Below are 16547 nucleotides of genomic sequence, written 5' to 3' on the forward strand. Positions count from 1 at the left end.
CAACATGACTGAAGACACATGACATAGTATGAAAGACAAAACAAAACAAGATAGGAAATATTATCGACATTACATTGCACTTTTCACTGGCTGTCCCTCAGGTTGTGGCAGGATTTGACCCTCTCTCTCCCTCTCTCTCTCTGACCCGCTCTATCACTCTCCCTTTGACCCTCTCTCCTTGACCCTCTCTCTCTGGATAGAGAGGGTCAAAGAAAGAGGGAGGTAGAGGGAGAGAGAGGGTCAGAGAGAGAGGGAGGGAGAGGGTCAGAGAGAGGGAGGTAGAGGGTCAGAGAGAGAGGGAGAGAGAGGGTCAAAGAGAGAGGGAGGTAGAGGGAGAGAGAGGGTCAGAGAGTGAGGGAGAGAGAGGGTCAGAGAGAGAAGGAGGTAGAGGGAGAGAGAGGGTCAGAGAGAGAGGGAGAGGGTCAAAGAGAGGGGGAGAGAGGGTCAGAGAGGGAGGGAGAGAGAGGGTCAAAGAGAGAGGGAGAGAGAGGGTTAAAGGGAGAGGAAGGTAGAGAGAGAGGGTCAAAGAGAAAGGGGTAGAGAGGGTCAAAGAGAGAGGGGGATAGAGAGGGTGAGAGAGGGAGAGAGAGGGTCAGAGAGAGAGGATAGAGTGGGTCAAAGAGAGAGAGAGAGGGTCAAAGAGAGAGAGAGAGGGTCAGACAGAGAGGGAGAGAGAGGGTCAGAGAGAGAGGGAGAGAGAGGGTCAAAGAGAGAGGGAGAGAGAGGGTTAAAGGGAGAGGAAGGTAGAGGGAGAGGGTCAGAGAGAGAGGGTCAAAGAGAAAGGGGTAGAGAGGGTCAAAGAGAGAGGGGGATAGAGAGGGTGAGAGAGGGAGAGAGAGGGTCAGAGAGAGAGGATAGAGTGGGTCAAAGAGAGAGAGAGAGAGAGAGAGAGAGGGTCAAAGAGAGAGAGAGAGGGTCAGACAGAGAGGGAGAGAGAGGGTCAGAGAGAGAGGGAGAGAGAGGGTCAGAGAGAGAGGGAGAGAGAGGGTCAAAGGGAGAGGAAGGTAGAGGGAGAGAGAGGGTGAAAGAAAGAGGGGAGAGAGGGTCAGATAGAGAGGGTCAGAGAGAGAGGGTCAGATAGAGAGGGTCAGAGAGAGAGGGAGAGAGAGGGATAGAGTGGGTAAGAGAGAGAGGGATAGAGTGGGTCAGAGAGAGAGAGAGAGAGAGACAGTGTAATCCTACCAATAGCTCTTTACGGAAGTGAGGTTTGGGGGCCATTCAATAAACTGGACTTTAAAATGTGGGACAAACATCCAATTGAAGCCCTACATGCAGAATTCTGTCGGAAAATCCTACAAGTCCAGAGAAATACACCAACTAATGCATGTAGGGCAGAATTGGGCCGCTTTCCAGTAATAATGAAAATACAGAAAAGATCATTCAAATTTTGGCTACATCTAAATTCAAGTCCAAATTCAAGTCTGCAATTTAAAGCACTTCAAACCCAAGAGCTAAGCCCAGAAACGAGCCCTCTCAGTCAGCTGGTGTTGGACCTCACCAACCAAGCTGACACCAGCACTGCTTCAAAAGAAATAATTCAAATAACCAAAATCATGAACCAATCAAAGGACTCATATTTACAACATTGGAAAAACGAAACAAAATCCCAAAGCCGACTAAATTGCTATCTGACCCTAAACAGAGAATATGAATTGGCTGATTATCTCTACTCTGTCAGAGATATGAAGCAGAGACAGATCCTTACCAAGTACAGGCTGAGTGACCACCGATTGGCAATAGAATCCGGCAGACATAAAAAGACATGGTCACTGCACGACAGGGGAGGTAGAGACAGAGATGCACTTTCTCCTTTACTGTGATAAATAGTCCTCACAAAGAGATTCCTTATTCACAGAAATGACTACATTCATTCCAAATTTGAACTTATTAAACCCAGAGGAAAAACTAAAAATACTCATGGGCGAAGGAGCAATGGCTCCTCTTGCAGCCAAATATGTATTTGCCTGCCATAGCCTGAGGGACACTGAATAATAACATCTGCATAGAAAGCAGTAACTTACTTATTATTACTATTATTACTATTATTATTGTTGTTTATCATTCCAAATAATAGTGGTATGGGTGGTAATGGTAATGATAGCAGTTTAGTGATGGTGGTGGTAGTAGTAGTAGTAATGACGATAGTAGTTGTAGTACTGATGTAATGGTGAAGATGACCGTTATTTAGTTATAAGTTAGTTATAGATTCATTTTCCATATTTATATTTTTATATTTATTACATTCTACTATTTTACTATAATTTTACTACTATTTTATTGTTATTATTTTTATATAAAATGTTTTATTATTATTTACTGCCATTTTATAATATTATCTGTTATTGTTTATAATTGTATTACAATTTATATTGTATACATTGTTGCTTTGGCAATATTGACACAATGTTTTTCATGCCAATAAAGCAGCTTGAATTTGAGAGAGAGAGAGAGAGAGAGAGAGAGAGAGAGAGAGAGAGAGAGAGAGAGAGAGAGAGAGAGAGAGGAGAGAGAGAGAGAGAGAGGAGAGAGAGAGAGAGAGAGAGAGAGAGAGAGAGAGAGAGAGAGAGAGAGTCAAAGTATGAGGGTCATATAATATGGAAGGAGAGAGAGGGTCAGATAGAGAGGGTCAGAGAGAGAGGGAGAGAGAGGGTAAGCGAGAGAGGGATAGAGTGGGTCAGAGAGAGGGTCAGAGAGAGAGAGAGAGAGGGTCAAAGAGAGCGGGAGAGAGAGGGTCAGAGAGAGTGAGAGAGAGGGTCAAAGTATGAGGGTCATATATTATTATTCTTGAAAATTATAAACTTTTTGTCTGAAAATAAAAAACATTCCCTCAACTGCGTTAAACTCTCCAGTCAGCAGATGGCGACGTGGGTCTTTCAGGCAAGTCTGCCACAGACTGACGTGTTAGCAAAGATTGTTATAACTAAACCAAGATAGACCACAGCCCATCGTTTCAAACCGGAACAAATGAGTCATAGTGGGCAGAACAAGCAAAGGAGGTGGGCAGAGCCAAACACGAGCAACCAAGATCCTATTGGCCCCTTCTTGCGTACATGCGCATATTTCCGTTATGGAACCCCAACTCCATGAAGGGAGCGTGTGCAATAACCCAATTCGCCATTGCCCTCCTTCTAAACATCGCCATTTTATAAAACGTTGGCAAAGGGTAACGTTTACAAAACTTAGTCCACGCTGTTCGTAACATAGAACTGTATTGAGATCAAATGTTTAATCGATGAGAATATTAGCATAATGTCGGCCACAATCCATCTCGTTCCATATTTTCCCACTGCCGGCCACTGGGCTTTCAATTCAAGGGGCTTTATTGGCATGGGAAACATATGTTAACATTGCCAAAGCAAGTGAAGTAGATAATATACACAAGTGAAATAAACAAAAATTAACAGTAAACATTACACTCACAGAAGTTCCAAAATAATAAAGACATTACATTATTTTGTAGTGAGTGTAAACGCCAAGCGGATGCTTCATATTTATACATCCGGTGAATTATCTGTCTCATTGTTCGGTGGTGATTCTTTCAACATCAGCTAGTCGGTCTTCACTAGTTACCACAGTCATAAAGTCATAATTATGGCAAACCCCATCCATTTCTACAACTTCTCTTCTTAAAATCTGATTTTTAAACCTAACCTTAACCACACTGCTAAGATTATGCCTAATCCTAACCTTAAATTATGACCAAAAAGTAAAATTCTGTTTTCATACATGTTTTACCAATGTTGACTTTGTGGCTGTGGTAACTAGTGACAACGCAGCTGGACAGCCATGTTATTTTATAGTTAAACGACAGTGGTCAGCCACTTCGGTAGCTTGCTAGCTGAAACATTGCAGCTCTTTAGACGCGTTCATGTATATTATCCACTGTGTTTTAAACTCACCTCTGTCGTCTAGCTAGTTATCCCATTTAATTTCATATATACGTTGTTGTTATTAGTCAGCTAACGTAGCTGGCTGGTTAAGTTCACTAGCCTAGCTAGCTAACTGTTAGCTAACATCCCCGACCATGAGTTCACTAAACTACTCTCCTCCTGCTAAAGAAGAGGAGGTCTGCTGGACGGAGAAAGAGGGTCTGTGGCTGAACGTTGTTGTGAAAGAGGAGAAGGAAGAGGAGGATGTCACAGTAACAAAAGTAGAGGATGAGGATGTTTCAGTGAAGGAAGAGAAAGAGGAGGGAGAGATAACTGTCATATTGGAAGAAGAGGAAGAGGAGGATATTGGACATCTGATTAAGCCCAGTAAGTTACTTACTGTCTTAAAACAGAAGCACAATGCAGTTGTTGAACTAAAGGGCAAGGTCACGCTCTCACTATCAAAACAGCCATATCTTTGAACCCTTATTCAAGTTGATGAGACTTTTCGTCAGACTAGATGTTGTATTACTGCCTGTCGCAGGTCGGAGTGCAGTTGTGTGTATTTTGGTCACCCCAAAAAAAGGGTAATGACAAAATGTGAAATTACACCACTATCTAACCCTGTACCTATACCCTATCTACCATCTAACCCTGTACCCATACACTATCTACCATCTAACCCTGTACCCATACACTATCTACCATCTAACCCTGTACCCATACACTAACTACCATCTAACCCTGTACCTATACACACACTATCTACTAGAGGTCGACCGATTAATCGGAATGGCCGATTAATTATGGCCGATTTCAAGCTTTCATAACAATCGGAAATCGGTATTTTTGGCCGCCGATTATTATTTTTTATTTTTAGACCTTTATTTAACTAGGCAAGTCAGTTAAGAACACATTCTTATTTTCAATGACGGCCTAGGAACGGTGGGTTAACTGCCTTGTTCAGGGGCAGAACGACAGATTCTTACCTTGTCAGCTCGGGGATTCAATCTTGCAACCTTACGGTTAACTAGTCCAACGCTCTAACCACCTGCTTTACATTGCACTCCACGAGGAGCCTGCCTGTTACGCGAATGCAGTAAGAAGCCAAGGTTAGTTGCTAGCTAGCATTATACTTATCTTATAAAAAACAATCAATCAATCATAATCACTAGTTAACTACACATGGTTGATGATATTACTAGTTTATCTAGCCTGTCCTGCGTTGCATATAATCGCTTAGGTAAATGTTGCTCCAACCATAAACATCAATGCCTTTCTTAAAATCAATACACAAGTATATATTTTTAAACCTGCATATTTAGTTAATATTGCCTGCTAACATGAATTTCTTTTAACTAGGGAAAATGTGTCACTTCTCTTGCAAACAGAGTCAGGGTATATGCAGCAGTTTGTGCCGCCTGGCTCGTTGCGAACTGGGAAGACTATTTCTTCCTAACAAAGACAGCCGACTTCGCCAAACGGGGGATGATATAACAAAAGCGCATTTGCGAAAAAAGCACAATCGTTGCACGACTGTACCTAACCATAAACATCAATGCCTTTCTTAAAATCAATACACAGAAGTATATATTTTTAAACCTGCATATTTAGCTAAAAGAAATCCAGGTTAGCAGGCAATATTAACCAGGTGAAATTGTGTAATTTTGCGTTCATTGCACGGTATATGCAACAGTTTAGGCCGACTGGCTCGTTGCGAACTAATTTGCCAGAATTTTACGTAATTATGACATCACATTGAAGGTTGTGCAATGTAACAGGAATATTTAGACTTAGCCACTGGTTAGATAAAATACGGAACGGTTCCGTATTTCACTGACAGGAAAAACGTTTTGTTTTCGAGATGATAGTTTCCGGATTCGACCATATTAATGACCTAAGGCTCGTATTTCTGTGTGTTATTATATTATAATTAAGTCTATGATTTGATAGAGCAGTCTGACTGAGCGGTGGTAGGCAGCAGCAGACTCGTAAGCGTTCTTTCAAACAGCACTTTCATGCGTTTGCCAGCAGCCCTTCGCAATGCTTCAAGCATTGCGCTGTTTATGACTTCAAGCCTATCAACTCCCAAGATTAGGCTGGTGTAACCCATGTGAAATGGCTAGCTAGTTAGCCTGGTGCGCGCTATTAGCGTTTCAAACGTCACTCGCTCTGAGACTTGGAAGTGGTTGTTCCCCTTGCTCTACATGGGTAACGCTGCTTCGAGGGTGGCTGTTGTCGATGTGTTCCTGGTTCGAGCCCAGGTAGGAGAGGGACGGAAGCTATACTGTTACACTGGCAATACTAAAGTGCCTATAAGAACATCCAATAGTCAAAAGTATATGAAATACAAATCGTATAGAGATAAATAGTCCTATAATTCCTATAATAACTACAACCTAAAACTTCTTACCTGGGAATATTGAAGACTCATGTTAAAAGGAACCACCAGCTTTCATATGTTCTCATGTTCTGAGCAAGGAACTTAAACGTTAGCTTTTTTAAATGGCACATATTGCACTTTTACTTTCATCTCCAACACTTTGTTTTTGCATGATTTAAACCAAATTGAACATGTTTCATTATTTATTTGAGGCTAAATAGATTTTATTGATGTATTATATTAAGTTAAAATAAGTGTTCATTCAGTATTGTTGTAATTGTCATTATTACAAATAAATAAAACACCTATACACTATCTACCATCTAACCCTGCACCTATACACTATCTACCATCTAACCCTGCACCTATACAATATCTACCATCTAACCCTGCACCTATACACTATCTACCATCTAACCCTGTACCTATACACTATCCCCCAAAACCCACCAGCCCATCCCACTACTTTGGCCCTAAACGATCGTACACCAGGCCGTTGACCTGGGAGACGTAACATAGTAAATGTAAATCCGGAACACTAATTATACTGAACAAAAAATATAAACGCAACATTCTACAATGACCTTTGATATATATTTAATGAGCTGGTACATGGGATCAGACAGCAGCCTCCCATGGTGTCCTTACTACATTATGCTTACTTTTCATAACATACATAGAGACGCCGCAAATTGTTGGTAATGGAAATTACGTGAAAAGTCATGGAGATGTCATGAAATTCCAACTATCAAAATGTGTATGAAACCTGACAATTTGACTACAGGTATTTACTAAAAAAGTAGCTGAAAATATTAACATTTATTAAAATACTGAAAATAAATAGTTTAAACGGGTATTGGGGCAGCAGGTAGCCTAGTTGTTAGAGCTGGCTGGTAACAGAAAGGTTGCTAGACCGAATCCCCGAGCTGACAAGGTAAAAATCTGTCGTTCTGCCCCTGAACAAGGAAGTTAACCCACCGTTCTCCGGTAGCCCGTCATTGTAAAGAAGAATTTGTACTTAACTGACTGCAGGTATTTACAAAAAAAGTAGCTAAAAATATTCACATTTATTAAAATACTTCAAAGAAATCATTTAAATGGGTATTGGGGTGGCAGGTAGCCTAGTTTAAAAAAAAAAGTACATTTTAAAATCCTTCTCCCAAAATGTTTTACATTTATTCAAAAGCTCATCTTCTATCAAAAAATGTTGCTTCTTCTTTCTTTTGTTTCTTCTTTTTACTGCGTGTAGTAACCCTCTTCTTAATGGCATTAGATCTTTTACATTCTGTAAAAGGGGGAGAAATGAGAAACACATCAATTCTGGATCTGACAATAAAAGGCCACTCTAAAATGTTCAGTTTTGTCACACAACACAATGCCACAGATGTATCAAGTTTTAAGGGAGAGCAGTGCAATTGGCATGCTGACTGCAGGAATTTCCACCACAGCTGTTGCCCGAGAGTTGAATTTTAATTTCTCTACAATAAGACACCTCCAACATCATTTTAGAGAATTTAGTGTTGAGTATTTATGGCTGTCATAAAGCCCTTTTCTGGAGGAAAACTCATTCGGATTGGCTGGGCATGGTTCCCCAGTGGGTTGACCTTTGCCCTCCCAGGCCTACCCATTTTTGCTGGCCCTGCCCAGTCATGTAAAATCCATAGGTTAGGGGCTAATTAATTTATTTCAATTGACTGATTTCCTTATTGCATGTTGCGTTTATATTTTGTTCAGTAAATGTAGTAGCTATTTAGCTAAGTGGCTAGCTTCTTCCAAGATCAAACTTTGCTTGGTAACATCAGAGAACCCTCCATCAGAGAATCCCCTCAAGAACCCTGCTGTCTAATATTTGTTTTGTGCGGCAAACTGTGAGTAGCATTTTTGAGTTACTTGTATAACTTTATGGGATATCTGGCCTCCAAATAGTTTAGTTAGTTGTATAACTTTATGAGCTGGGATATCTGGCCTCCAAATAGTTTAGTTACTTGTATAACTTTATGGGATAGCTGGCCTCCAAATAGTTTAGTTAGTTGTTTAACTTTATGAGCTGGGATATCTGGCCTCCAAATAGTTTAGTTAGTTGTATAACTTTATGAGCTGGGATATCTGGCCTCCAAATAGTTTAGTTACTTGTATAACTTTATGGGATAGCTGGCCTCCAAATAGTTTAGTTAGTTGTTTAACTTTATGAGCTGGGATATCTGGCCTCCAAATAGTTTAGTTACTTGTATAACTTTATGAGCTGGGATATCTGGCCTCCAAATATTTAGTTACTTGTATAACTTTATGAGCTGGGATATCTGGCCTCCAAATAGTTTAGTTAGTTGTATAACTTTATGAGCTGGGATATCTGGCCTCCAAATAGTTTAGTTAGTTGTATAACTTTATGAGCTGGGATATCTGGCCTCCAAATAGTTTAGTTACTTGTATAACTTTATGAGCTGGGATATCTGGCCTCCAAATAGTTTAGTTAGTTGTAAAACTTTATGAGCTGGGATATCTGGCCTCCAAATAGTTTAGTTAGTTGTTTAACTTTATGAGCTGGGATATCTGGCCTCCAAATAGTTTAGTTAGTTGTTTAACTTTATGAGCTGGGATATCTGGCCTCCAAATAGTTTAGTTACTTGTATAACTTTATGAGCTGGGATATCTGGCCTCCAAATAGTTTAGTTAGTTGTTTAACTTTATGAGCTGGGATATCTGGCCTCCAAATAGTTTAGTTAGTTGTAAAACTTTATGAGATTTAGCAAGTGACATCAGTAAGGGTCATATCTTTCACCTGGATTTACCTGGTCAGTCTGTCATAGAAAGAGAAGGTGTTCATAATGTTTTGTACACTCAGTGTATATAGTCTTCTGTCCCTGTAAGTTCACATGTGGAACTGCATGACATTTTCTTACTAAAATGGACCAATCCTGGATCGCCCCCTGTATTATCAGCCACTGAAATAGGAGAGTCTTTGTCCTCTCTCTGTTTGTCTACTCAACCCAGAGTGAAACCAAAACACCCCATGTAGCCAATGGCAACCTGATGACTCAGAGTCACGTCATAAACAAGTAGAATGACCACCGTGGGGAAACAACTGATGTTCACCATCTGGGACCATTCAACAGTCTAGATTTACCAGGTTATTACTAAATAAACTGTTCACCATCTGGGACCATTCAACAGTCTAGATTTACCAGGTTATTACTAAATAAACTGTTCACCATCTGGGACCATTCAACAGTCTAGATTTACCAGGTTATTACTAAATAAACTGTTCACCATCTGGGACCATTCAACAGTCTAGATTTACCAGGTTATTACTAAATAAACTGTTCACCATCTGGGACCATTCAACAGTCTAGATTTACCAGGTTATTACTTAATAAACTGTTCACCATCTGGGACCATTCAACAGTCTAGATTTACCAGGTTATTACTTCTAAATAAACTGTTCACCTTCTGGGACCATTCAACAGTCTAGATTTACCAGGTTATTACTTCTAAATAAACTGTTCACCATCTGGGACCGTTCAACAGCCTAGATTTACCAGGTTATTACTAAATAAACTGTTCACGATCTGGGACCATTCAACAGTCTAGATTTACCAGGTTATTACTAAATAAACTGTTCACCATCTGGGACCATTCAACAGTCTAGATTTACCAGGTTATTACTAAATAAACTGTTCACCATCTGGGACCATTCAACAGTCTAGATTTACCAGGTTATTACTAAATAAACTGTTCACCATCTGGGACCATTCAACAGTCTAGATTTACCAGGTTATTACTAAATAAACTGTTCACCATCTGGGACCATTCAACAGTCTAGATTTACCAGGTTATTACTTCTAAATAAACTGTTCACCATCTGGGACCATTCAACAGTCTAGATTTACCAGGTTATTACTAAATAAACTGTTCACCATCTGGGACTGTTCAACAGTCTAGATTTACCAGGTTATTACTAAATAAACTGTTCACCATCTGGGACCATTCAACAGTCTAGATTTACCAGGTTATTACTTGTAAATAAACTGTTCACCATCTGGGACCATTCAACAGTCTAGATTTACCAGGTTATTACAATATAAACTGTTCACCATCTGGGACCATTCAACAGCCAAGATTTACCAGGTTATTACTAAATAAACTGTTCACCATCTGGGACCATTCAACAGTCTAGATTTACCAGGTTATTACTAAATAATCTGTTCACCATCTGGGACCATTCAACAGTCTAGATTTACCAGGTTATTACTAAATAAACTGTTCACCATCTGGGACCATTCAACAGTCTAGATTTACCAGGTTATTACTAAATAAACTGTTCACCATCTGGGACCATTCAACAGTTTAGATTTACCAGGTTATTACTAAATAAACTGTTCACCATCTGGGACCATTCAACAGTCTAGATTTACCAGGTTATTACTAAATAAACTGTTCACCATCTGGGACCATTCAACAGTCTAGATTTACCAGGTTATTACTAAATAAACTGTTCACCATCTGGGACCATTCAACAGTCTAGATTTACCAGGTTATTACTAAATAAACTGTTCACCATCTGGGACCATTCAACAGTCTAGATTTACCAGGTTATTACTAAATAAACTGTTCACCATCTGGGACCATTCAACAGTCTAGATTTACCAGGTTATTACTAAATAAACTGTTCACCATCTGGGACCATTCAACAGTCTAGATTTACCAGGTTATTACTAAATAAACTGTTCACCATCTGGGACCATTCAACAGTCTAGATTTACCAGGTTATTACTAAATAAACTGTTCACCATCTGGGACCGTTCAACAGTCTAGATTTACCAGGTTATTACTAAATAAACTGTTCACCATCTGGGACCATTCAACAGTCTAGATTTACCAGGTTATTACTTGTAAATAAACTGTTCACCATCTGGGACCATTCAACAGTCTAGATTTACCAGGTTATTACAATATAAACTGTTCACCATCTGGGACCATTCAACAGCCAAGATTTACCAGGTTATTACTAAATAAACTGTTCACCATCTGGGACCATTCAACAGTCTAGATTTACCAGGTTATTACTAAATAATCTGTTCACCATCTGGGACCATTCAACAGTCTAGATTTACCAGGTTATTACTAAATAAACTGTTCACCATCTGGGACCATTCAACAGTCTAGATTTACCAGGTTATTACTAAATAAACTGTTCACCATCTGGGACCATTCAACAGTCTAGATTTACCAGGTTATTACTAAATAAACTGTTCACCATCTGGGACCATTCAACAGTTTAGATTTACCAGGTTATTACTAAATAAACTGTTCACCATCTGGGACCATTCAACAGTCTAGATTTACCAGGTTATTACTAAATAAACTGTTCACCATCTGGGACCATTCAACAGTCTAGATTTACCAGGTTATTACTAAATAAACTGTTCACCATCTGGGACCATTCAACAGTCTAGATTTACCAGGTTATTACTAAATAAACTGTTCACCATCTGGGACCATTCAACAGTCTAGATTTACCAGGTTATTACTAAATAATCTGTTCACCATCTGGGACCATTCAACAGTCTAGATTTACCATGTTCTTACTAAATAAACTGTTCACCATCTGGGACCATTCAACAGTCTAGATTTACCAGGTTATTACTAAATAAACTGTTCACCATCTGGGACCATTCAACAGCCTAGATTTACCAGGTTATTACTAAATAAACTGTTCACCATCTGGGACCATTCAACAGCCTAGATTTACCAGGTTATTACTAAATAAACAAAACACTTTTTGGGGTTCTCATAGGCTTACAATTGTTGTTTTGAATATTGCTTGAACAGCCGCTAAGATAATATTTAGTTTCTGATAGTTGCAAAATACCTATTTTGGATGCAGCCGTTGTTAGCCTGAATGCTAATGCTCACTGACATGCTTGTAGCAAAGCTAGCCAAAGATAATTTTACTGGTTGAAGTTGAAGTGTTTTTTAAGTATTGTTACAAACAGAGTAAAAACTCACCGAAGACTAGAAAAAAGATAAAACCAAGTTTATACACCCACTGGGTCATACAGCTGCAAAGACCATATTTTTACAGAAGCGCATATATTTATACCCTCCTACTACGCAGAGTCAACTCCTTGCTAGTCAGGACAGCCAATACATCTCTGTTGCTAGTCAGGACAGCCAATACATCTCTGTTGCTAGTCAGGACAGCCAATACATCTCTGTTGCTAGTCAGGACAGCCAATACATCTCTGTTGCTAGTCAGGACAGCCAATACATCTCTGTTGCTAGTCAGGAACTTCATTGGCTCCTGTCACCGGTGTAGTCATGGCCCCACCTCCTGCTAGAATGTGTGCATGTAAGTATAAATGTGTGCAACAGGACTGTTCCTTCTCACGTCACCTGACCTGACCTCGGGCCGAATCCCTACTCCACAGCTGTCAGTGACTGAAACCAGACTGTTACCCTTTGCCTCCCTCCTTTGGAGCAATGAGATTTAACAATAACATGTTTTGACTTTTCTGCACTCCCCCTTATCTCACTCAGTAACTTTCCATCCGCCTCGTTCTTATCCACCCTCCATTGACCTCAACACATACATTCATTATACATGTAAAGTAATCAATAAGTTCTGGTATGGTAACACGAATAGTTACATTCAAGATAGAATTCAACGGTATAAAGCAGTTGATTTGAAACGGCTTACAATTGTTGTTTTTATTGTTGCTTGAAGATAATATTTGGTTGTGATAGTTGCAAAATACCTATTTTGGACACAGCAGTTGTTAGCTTGAATTGTAATGCTAGGCTGGTAGCAAAGCTAGCCAAAGAGCATTTTACTGGTGTTTTGAAGTTTAAAGCAGTTGAATTGCGAGGATGACACAAACATTATATTAAGCAGGACATTCAAACGAGCCTTACGATTCTAATCCAAAAGTAATGTGAAATGCACTCATAAGCAACCTGGAAATGGAGGCTATATTTGCTGTCAGCCTATGAGAACTCCCCTGAGTTTTCCCCCACAGTGGTGAATTAGTGAATAGACACAGAGCTTAATGTGAGTTTCCTTGAGTAGCACTCCTGATCTTGCGATGTAATTTTCAGAATACATTGTGAAAACTAAAATCTTCGCTCACCATTTTTGCTCCAGGCAGATATACTACATCCATAACTAGTGGTTTCCTCATTACCAGATATACTACATCCATAACTAGTGGTTTCCTCATTACCAGATATACTACATCCATAACTAGTGGTTTCCTCATTACCAGATATACTACATCCATAACGAGAGGTTTCCTCATTACCAGATATACTACATCCATATCTAGTGGTTTCCTCATTACCAGATATACTACATCCATAACTAGTGGTTTCCTCATTACCAGATATACTACATCCATAACGAGAGGTTTCCTCATTACCAGATATACTACATCCATAACTAGTGCTTTCCTCATTACCAGATATACTACATCCATATCTAGTGGTTTCCTCATTAGCAGATATACTACATCCATAACTAGTGGTTTCCTCATTAGCAGATATACTACATCCATAACTAGTGGTTTCCTCATTACCAGATATACTACATCCATAACTAGTGGTTTCCTCATTACCAGATATACTACATCCATAACTAGTGGTTTCCTCATTACCAGATATACTACATCCATAACTAGTGGTTTCCTCATGACCAGATATACTACATCCATAACTAGTGGTTTCCTCATTACCAGATATACTACATCTATAACTAGTGGTTTCCTCATTAGCAGGGAGGAGTTTCTACAACCAAATTGCATGTGCATCGCCCTCATGCAGTAATTTTAGCAAACACAGAAAGGGGCCTATATTGGTGATTAGAAGTAGTGTAGCTCACTGCCTAAGGTTTCTGCAACTGTAATACTGTATTTCTAGCCTACAGTCATCCAATATACTTATGTGGAAAAAATAAGACTAAATATGGCTGTTGTTGCTTGCTTGCCTGTCTTAAGACAATTGTTAAATAAGTTTGTACACAACATCATGGGCATCACCTTTTAGCTAAAATAAACAGTGGATTTCTGTTGTTGTGGCCTTTAACCATCTGTCTGACTTTGTTGTTCACACAGGAGAGAGACGGGACTATCGTGGATCCTCTGGGGTACCTCAACAACCTCAGGAAGCAGAGAAGAGACTCTCCACATCAGAACACCTCAAGAAACACCAACGGAAACCCACAGGGAAGAAACTTCACCGCTGCTCTGACTGTGGGAAGAGTTATTCAAGATCAGATTCACTTAAAGTACACCAGAAAATTCACACTGGAGATAAATCCCATTGCTGCTCAGACTGTGGGAAGAGTTACTCCAGATCAGATTCACTAAAAGTACACCAGAGAATTCACACTGCAGAGAAAACGTATAGCTGTGATCAATGCACGAAAAGTTTTACTTCACCTAGCCAGCTGACTATACACCAGAGAACACACACAGGAGAGAAACCTTTCCACTGCTCTGACTGCGGAAAGAGTTTTGTTATCGCAGGAAATTTAAAATCACACCAGAGAACACACACAGGAGAGAAGCCTTATAGCTGTAATCAATGTGGGAAGAGTTTTGCTTACTCAAGCAGCCTGATAGCACATTTAAAAACACACACATGAGAGAATCTACTGCGCTGACTATGGGGAGACCTTTTCAGAATCACCTACATTACAATCACAGCAGAGAATTTACACAGGAAAGAAATCTTATAGTATTTTAATTAATAATGTCACAATGTAGAATCCCAAATGTTTGCCCCCTGTTCTATTGATTTCAGCATGATATGGATATTAGGGGGAAAAAATCCAGGCTCTGAATTGAAAGAGTACTATTTATGTGATTAACAAAAAACTGATTAACAAAAAAAAGTGTTGCGTTACACTTACCTCGTTGGTGACCCACTTCAATCAAAATATAACACTTCAAAATGTAGCTAGCTGTTCTCTACAAATTGTCCTCTAACCAGTGATTCCGTGTGGTGTTTGAGCTGTTAGTTTTCACAGGACGTTCAACCTCATCTCCCCCCACTTGCTCAATTGATTTCAATGTGATATCGTTGAGTGATGCCAAGTAAGTGTTGCGCTTCTCTTCGGTTTGGGGACCTCTACATTTAAATGCATCACTCCAAGATGTAGCTGACTGTCTTCTGCAGGTTGTCCTCTAACCAGTGAGGTAAAAGATATCGCCCATTTCCATGTGTTTTTTTAGTTGTGTTAGTTTCAACAGCACGTACAACCTGATTTTTATCCGATCGATGTCCGTAATTTATTGCTACTTGTCAAAACAACAGTGTTTTTGGTGCTTGTGCAGTTTATAAGGATCTTGTTTAAAAAAAAAATGAAAGGAATATGATTATTATTGTGTTTGTGTATATAGTACATTTTTTGTTTTAGATTTTCAATATATCACAAACTGTTTCTGCATATTGGTTATTGATTTGGACACGTTAAAAATGTTTTGACTTTGGGATATCCTAGCAACATGTCATTGAAAAGACGTTGAAAAAAAGACCGAAGTTCAATCTACGTTTTTTTTGTTGAAGTATTAAAGACTTATTTCTTTTCAACGTTTTTTACTTTTATATTATCCCATTCCTCACCATTAAGTTAATTATTGCCAATATATATTAACAAAGGGGTGTACATTCGGTTTTGATATTTCAATATATTTACATTTCATGTAACATTTTAGCAATCATAATTATTTATGCAACCAACTGACAATTTGTTTTTACGATTATATTGTTGACTAACAATGTGGTAAAACAAGTTTATATTTTTGGTTGGATATTACATCCTATTCTTACTATTTTAATCAATGTAATTTCCTTAGAATGCTCATTAGTTTTTCAGTTTTATTGTTCTTTAGTTTTTTATCCTCTTATGTTTGTTTTGTAGTAAATATTACAGTTTTTATTTTCATTCGATTTTTTTTCTTTGAAGCGCATTGCTTTGCATCCATGTCTGAAATGTGCTCTATAAATAAAACTTGATTTGATTTGAACATATTGCAAAACAAATTAACCCAATGACTGACCGACCAATCAACAGACTTTTGCAAAACCAATGAACAAATATGTGTAAAAGCAACACACATCTTGATATGAAAACAGTATCAATTCTGTTTTTATGTCAAAATAGCGCAGTTTATTACTTTCAAACAATCCAGTACATTTTTGTTGAAAATGAAAAATCAACAATACGTCAAAGGATTCAACTACTGAAACAAACAAATGGATCAAACAGATCAATCCCACTTTTCCAGCCTGCTGAAGGT

At 39.0% G+C, this 16547-nt stretch overlaps 1 protein-coding gene across 1 annotated transcript; it reads left to right on the forward strand.

Moving 5' to 3' along the window:
- The first annotated feature begins 3613 nt into the window (after positions 1–3613).
- On the forward strand, positions 3614–16274 carry LOC123732458 (uncharacterized). Its single transcript, XM_045711617.2, has 2 exons — positions 3614–4256; positions 14358–16274. The coding sequence occupies exons 1-2, from the start codon at positions 4025–4027 to the stop codon at positions 14888–14890; spliced, it is 765 nt and encodes a 254-aa protein (XP_045567573.1). The 5' UTR covers positions 3614–4024; the 3' UTR covers positions 14891–16274.
- The last annotated feature ends 273 nt before the right edge of the window (positions 16275–16547 follow it).

The sequence above is a fragment of the Salmo salar genome, chromosome 02 (assembly GCF_965601325.2).
Source record: "Salmo salar chromosome 02, fSalSal1, whole genome shotgun sequence".
Taxonomy (NCBI): Eukaryota; Metazoa; Chordata; class Actinopteri; order Salmoniformes; family Salmonidae; genus Salmo; species Salmo salar.

What these genes read in the sequence shown, in the direction of transcription:
- LOC123732458 (XM_045711617.2), top strand. Translation starts at nt 4,025, where the DNA reads ATGAGTTCACTAAACTACTCTCCTCCTGCTAAAGAAGAGGAGGTCTGC. An exon ending in TGGACATCTGATTAAGCCCA is followed by an intron (nt 4,257 to 14,357) that starts GTAAGTTACTTA and finishes TTGTTCACACAG; the next exon opens with GAGAGAGACGGGACTATCGT.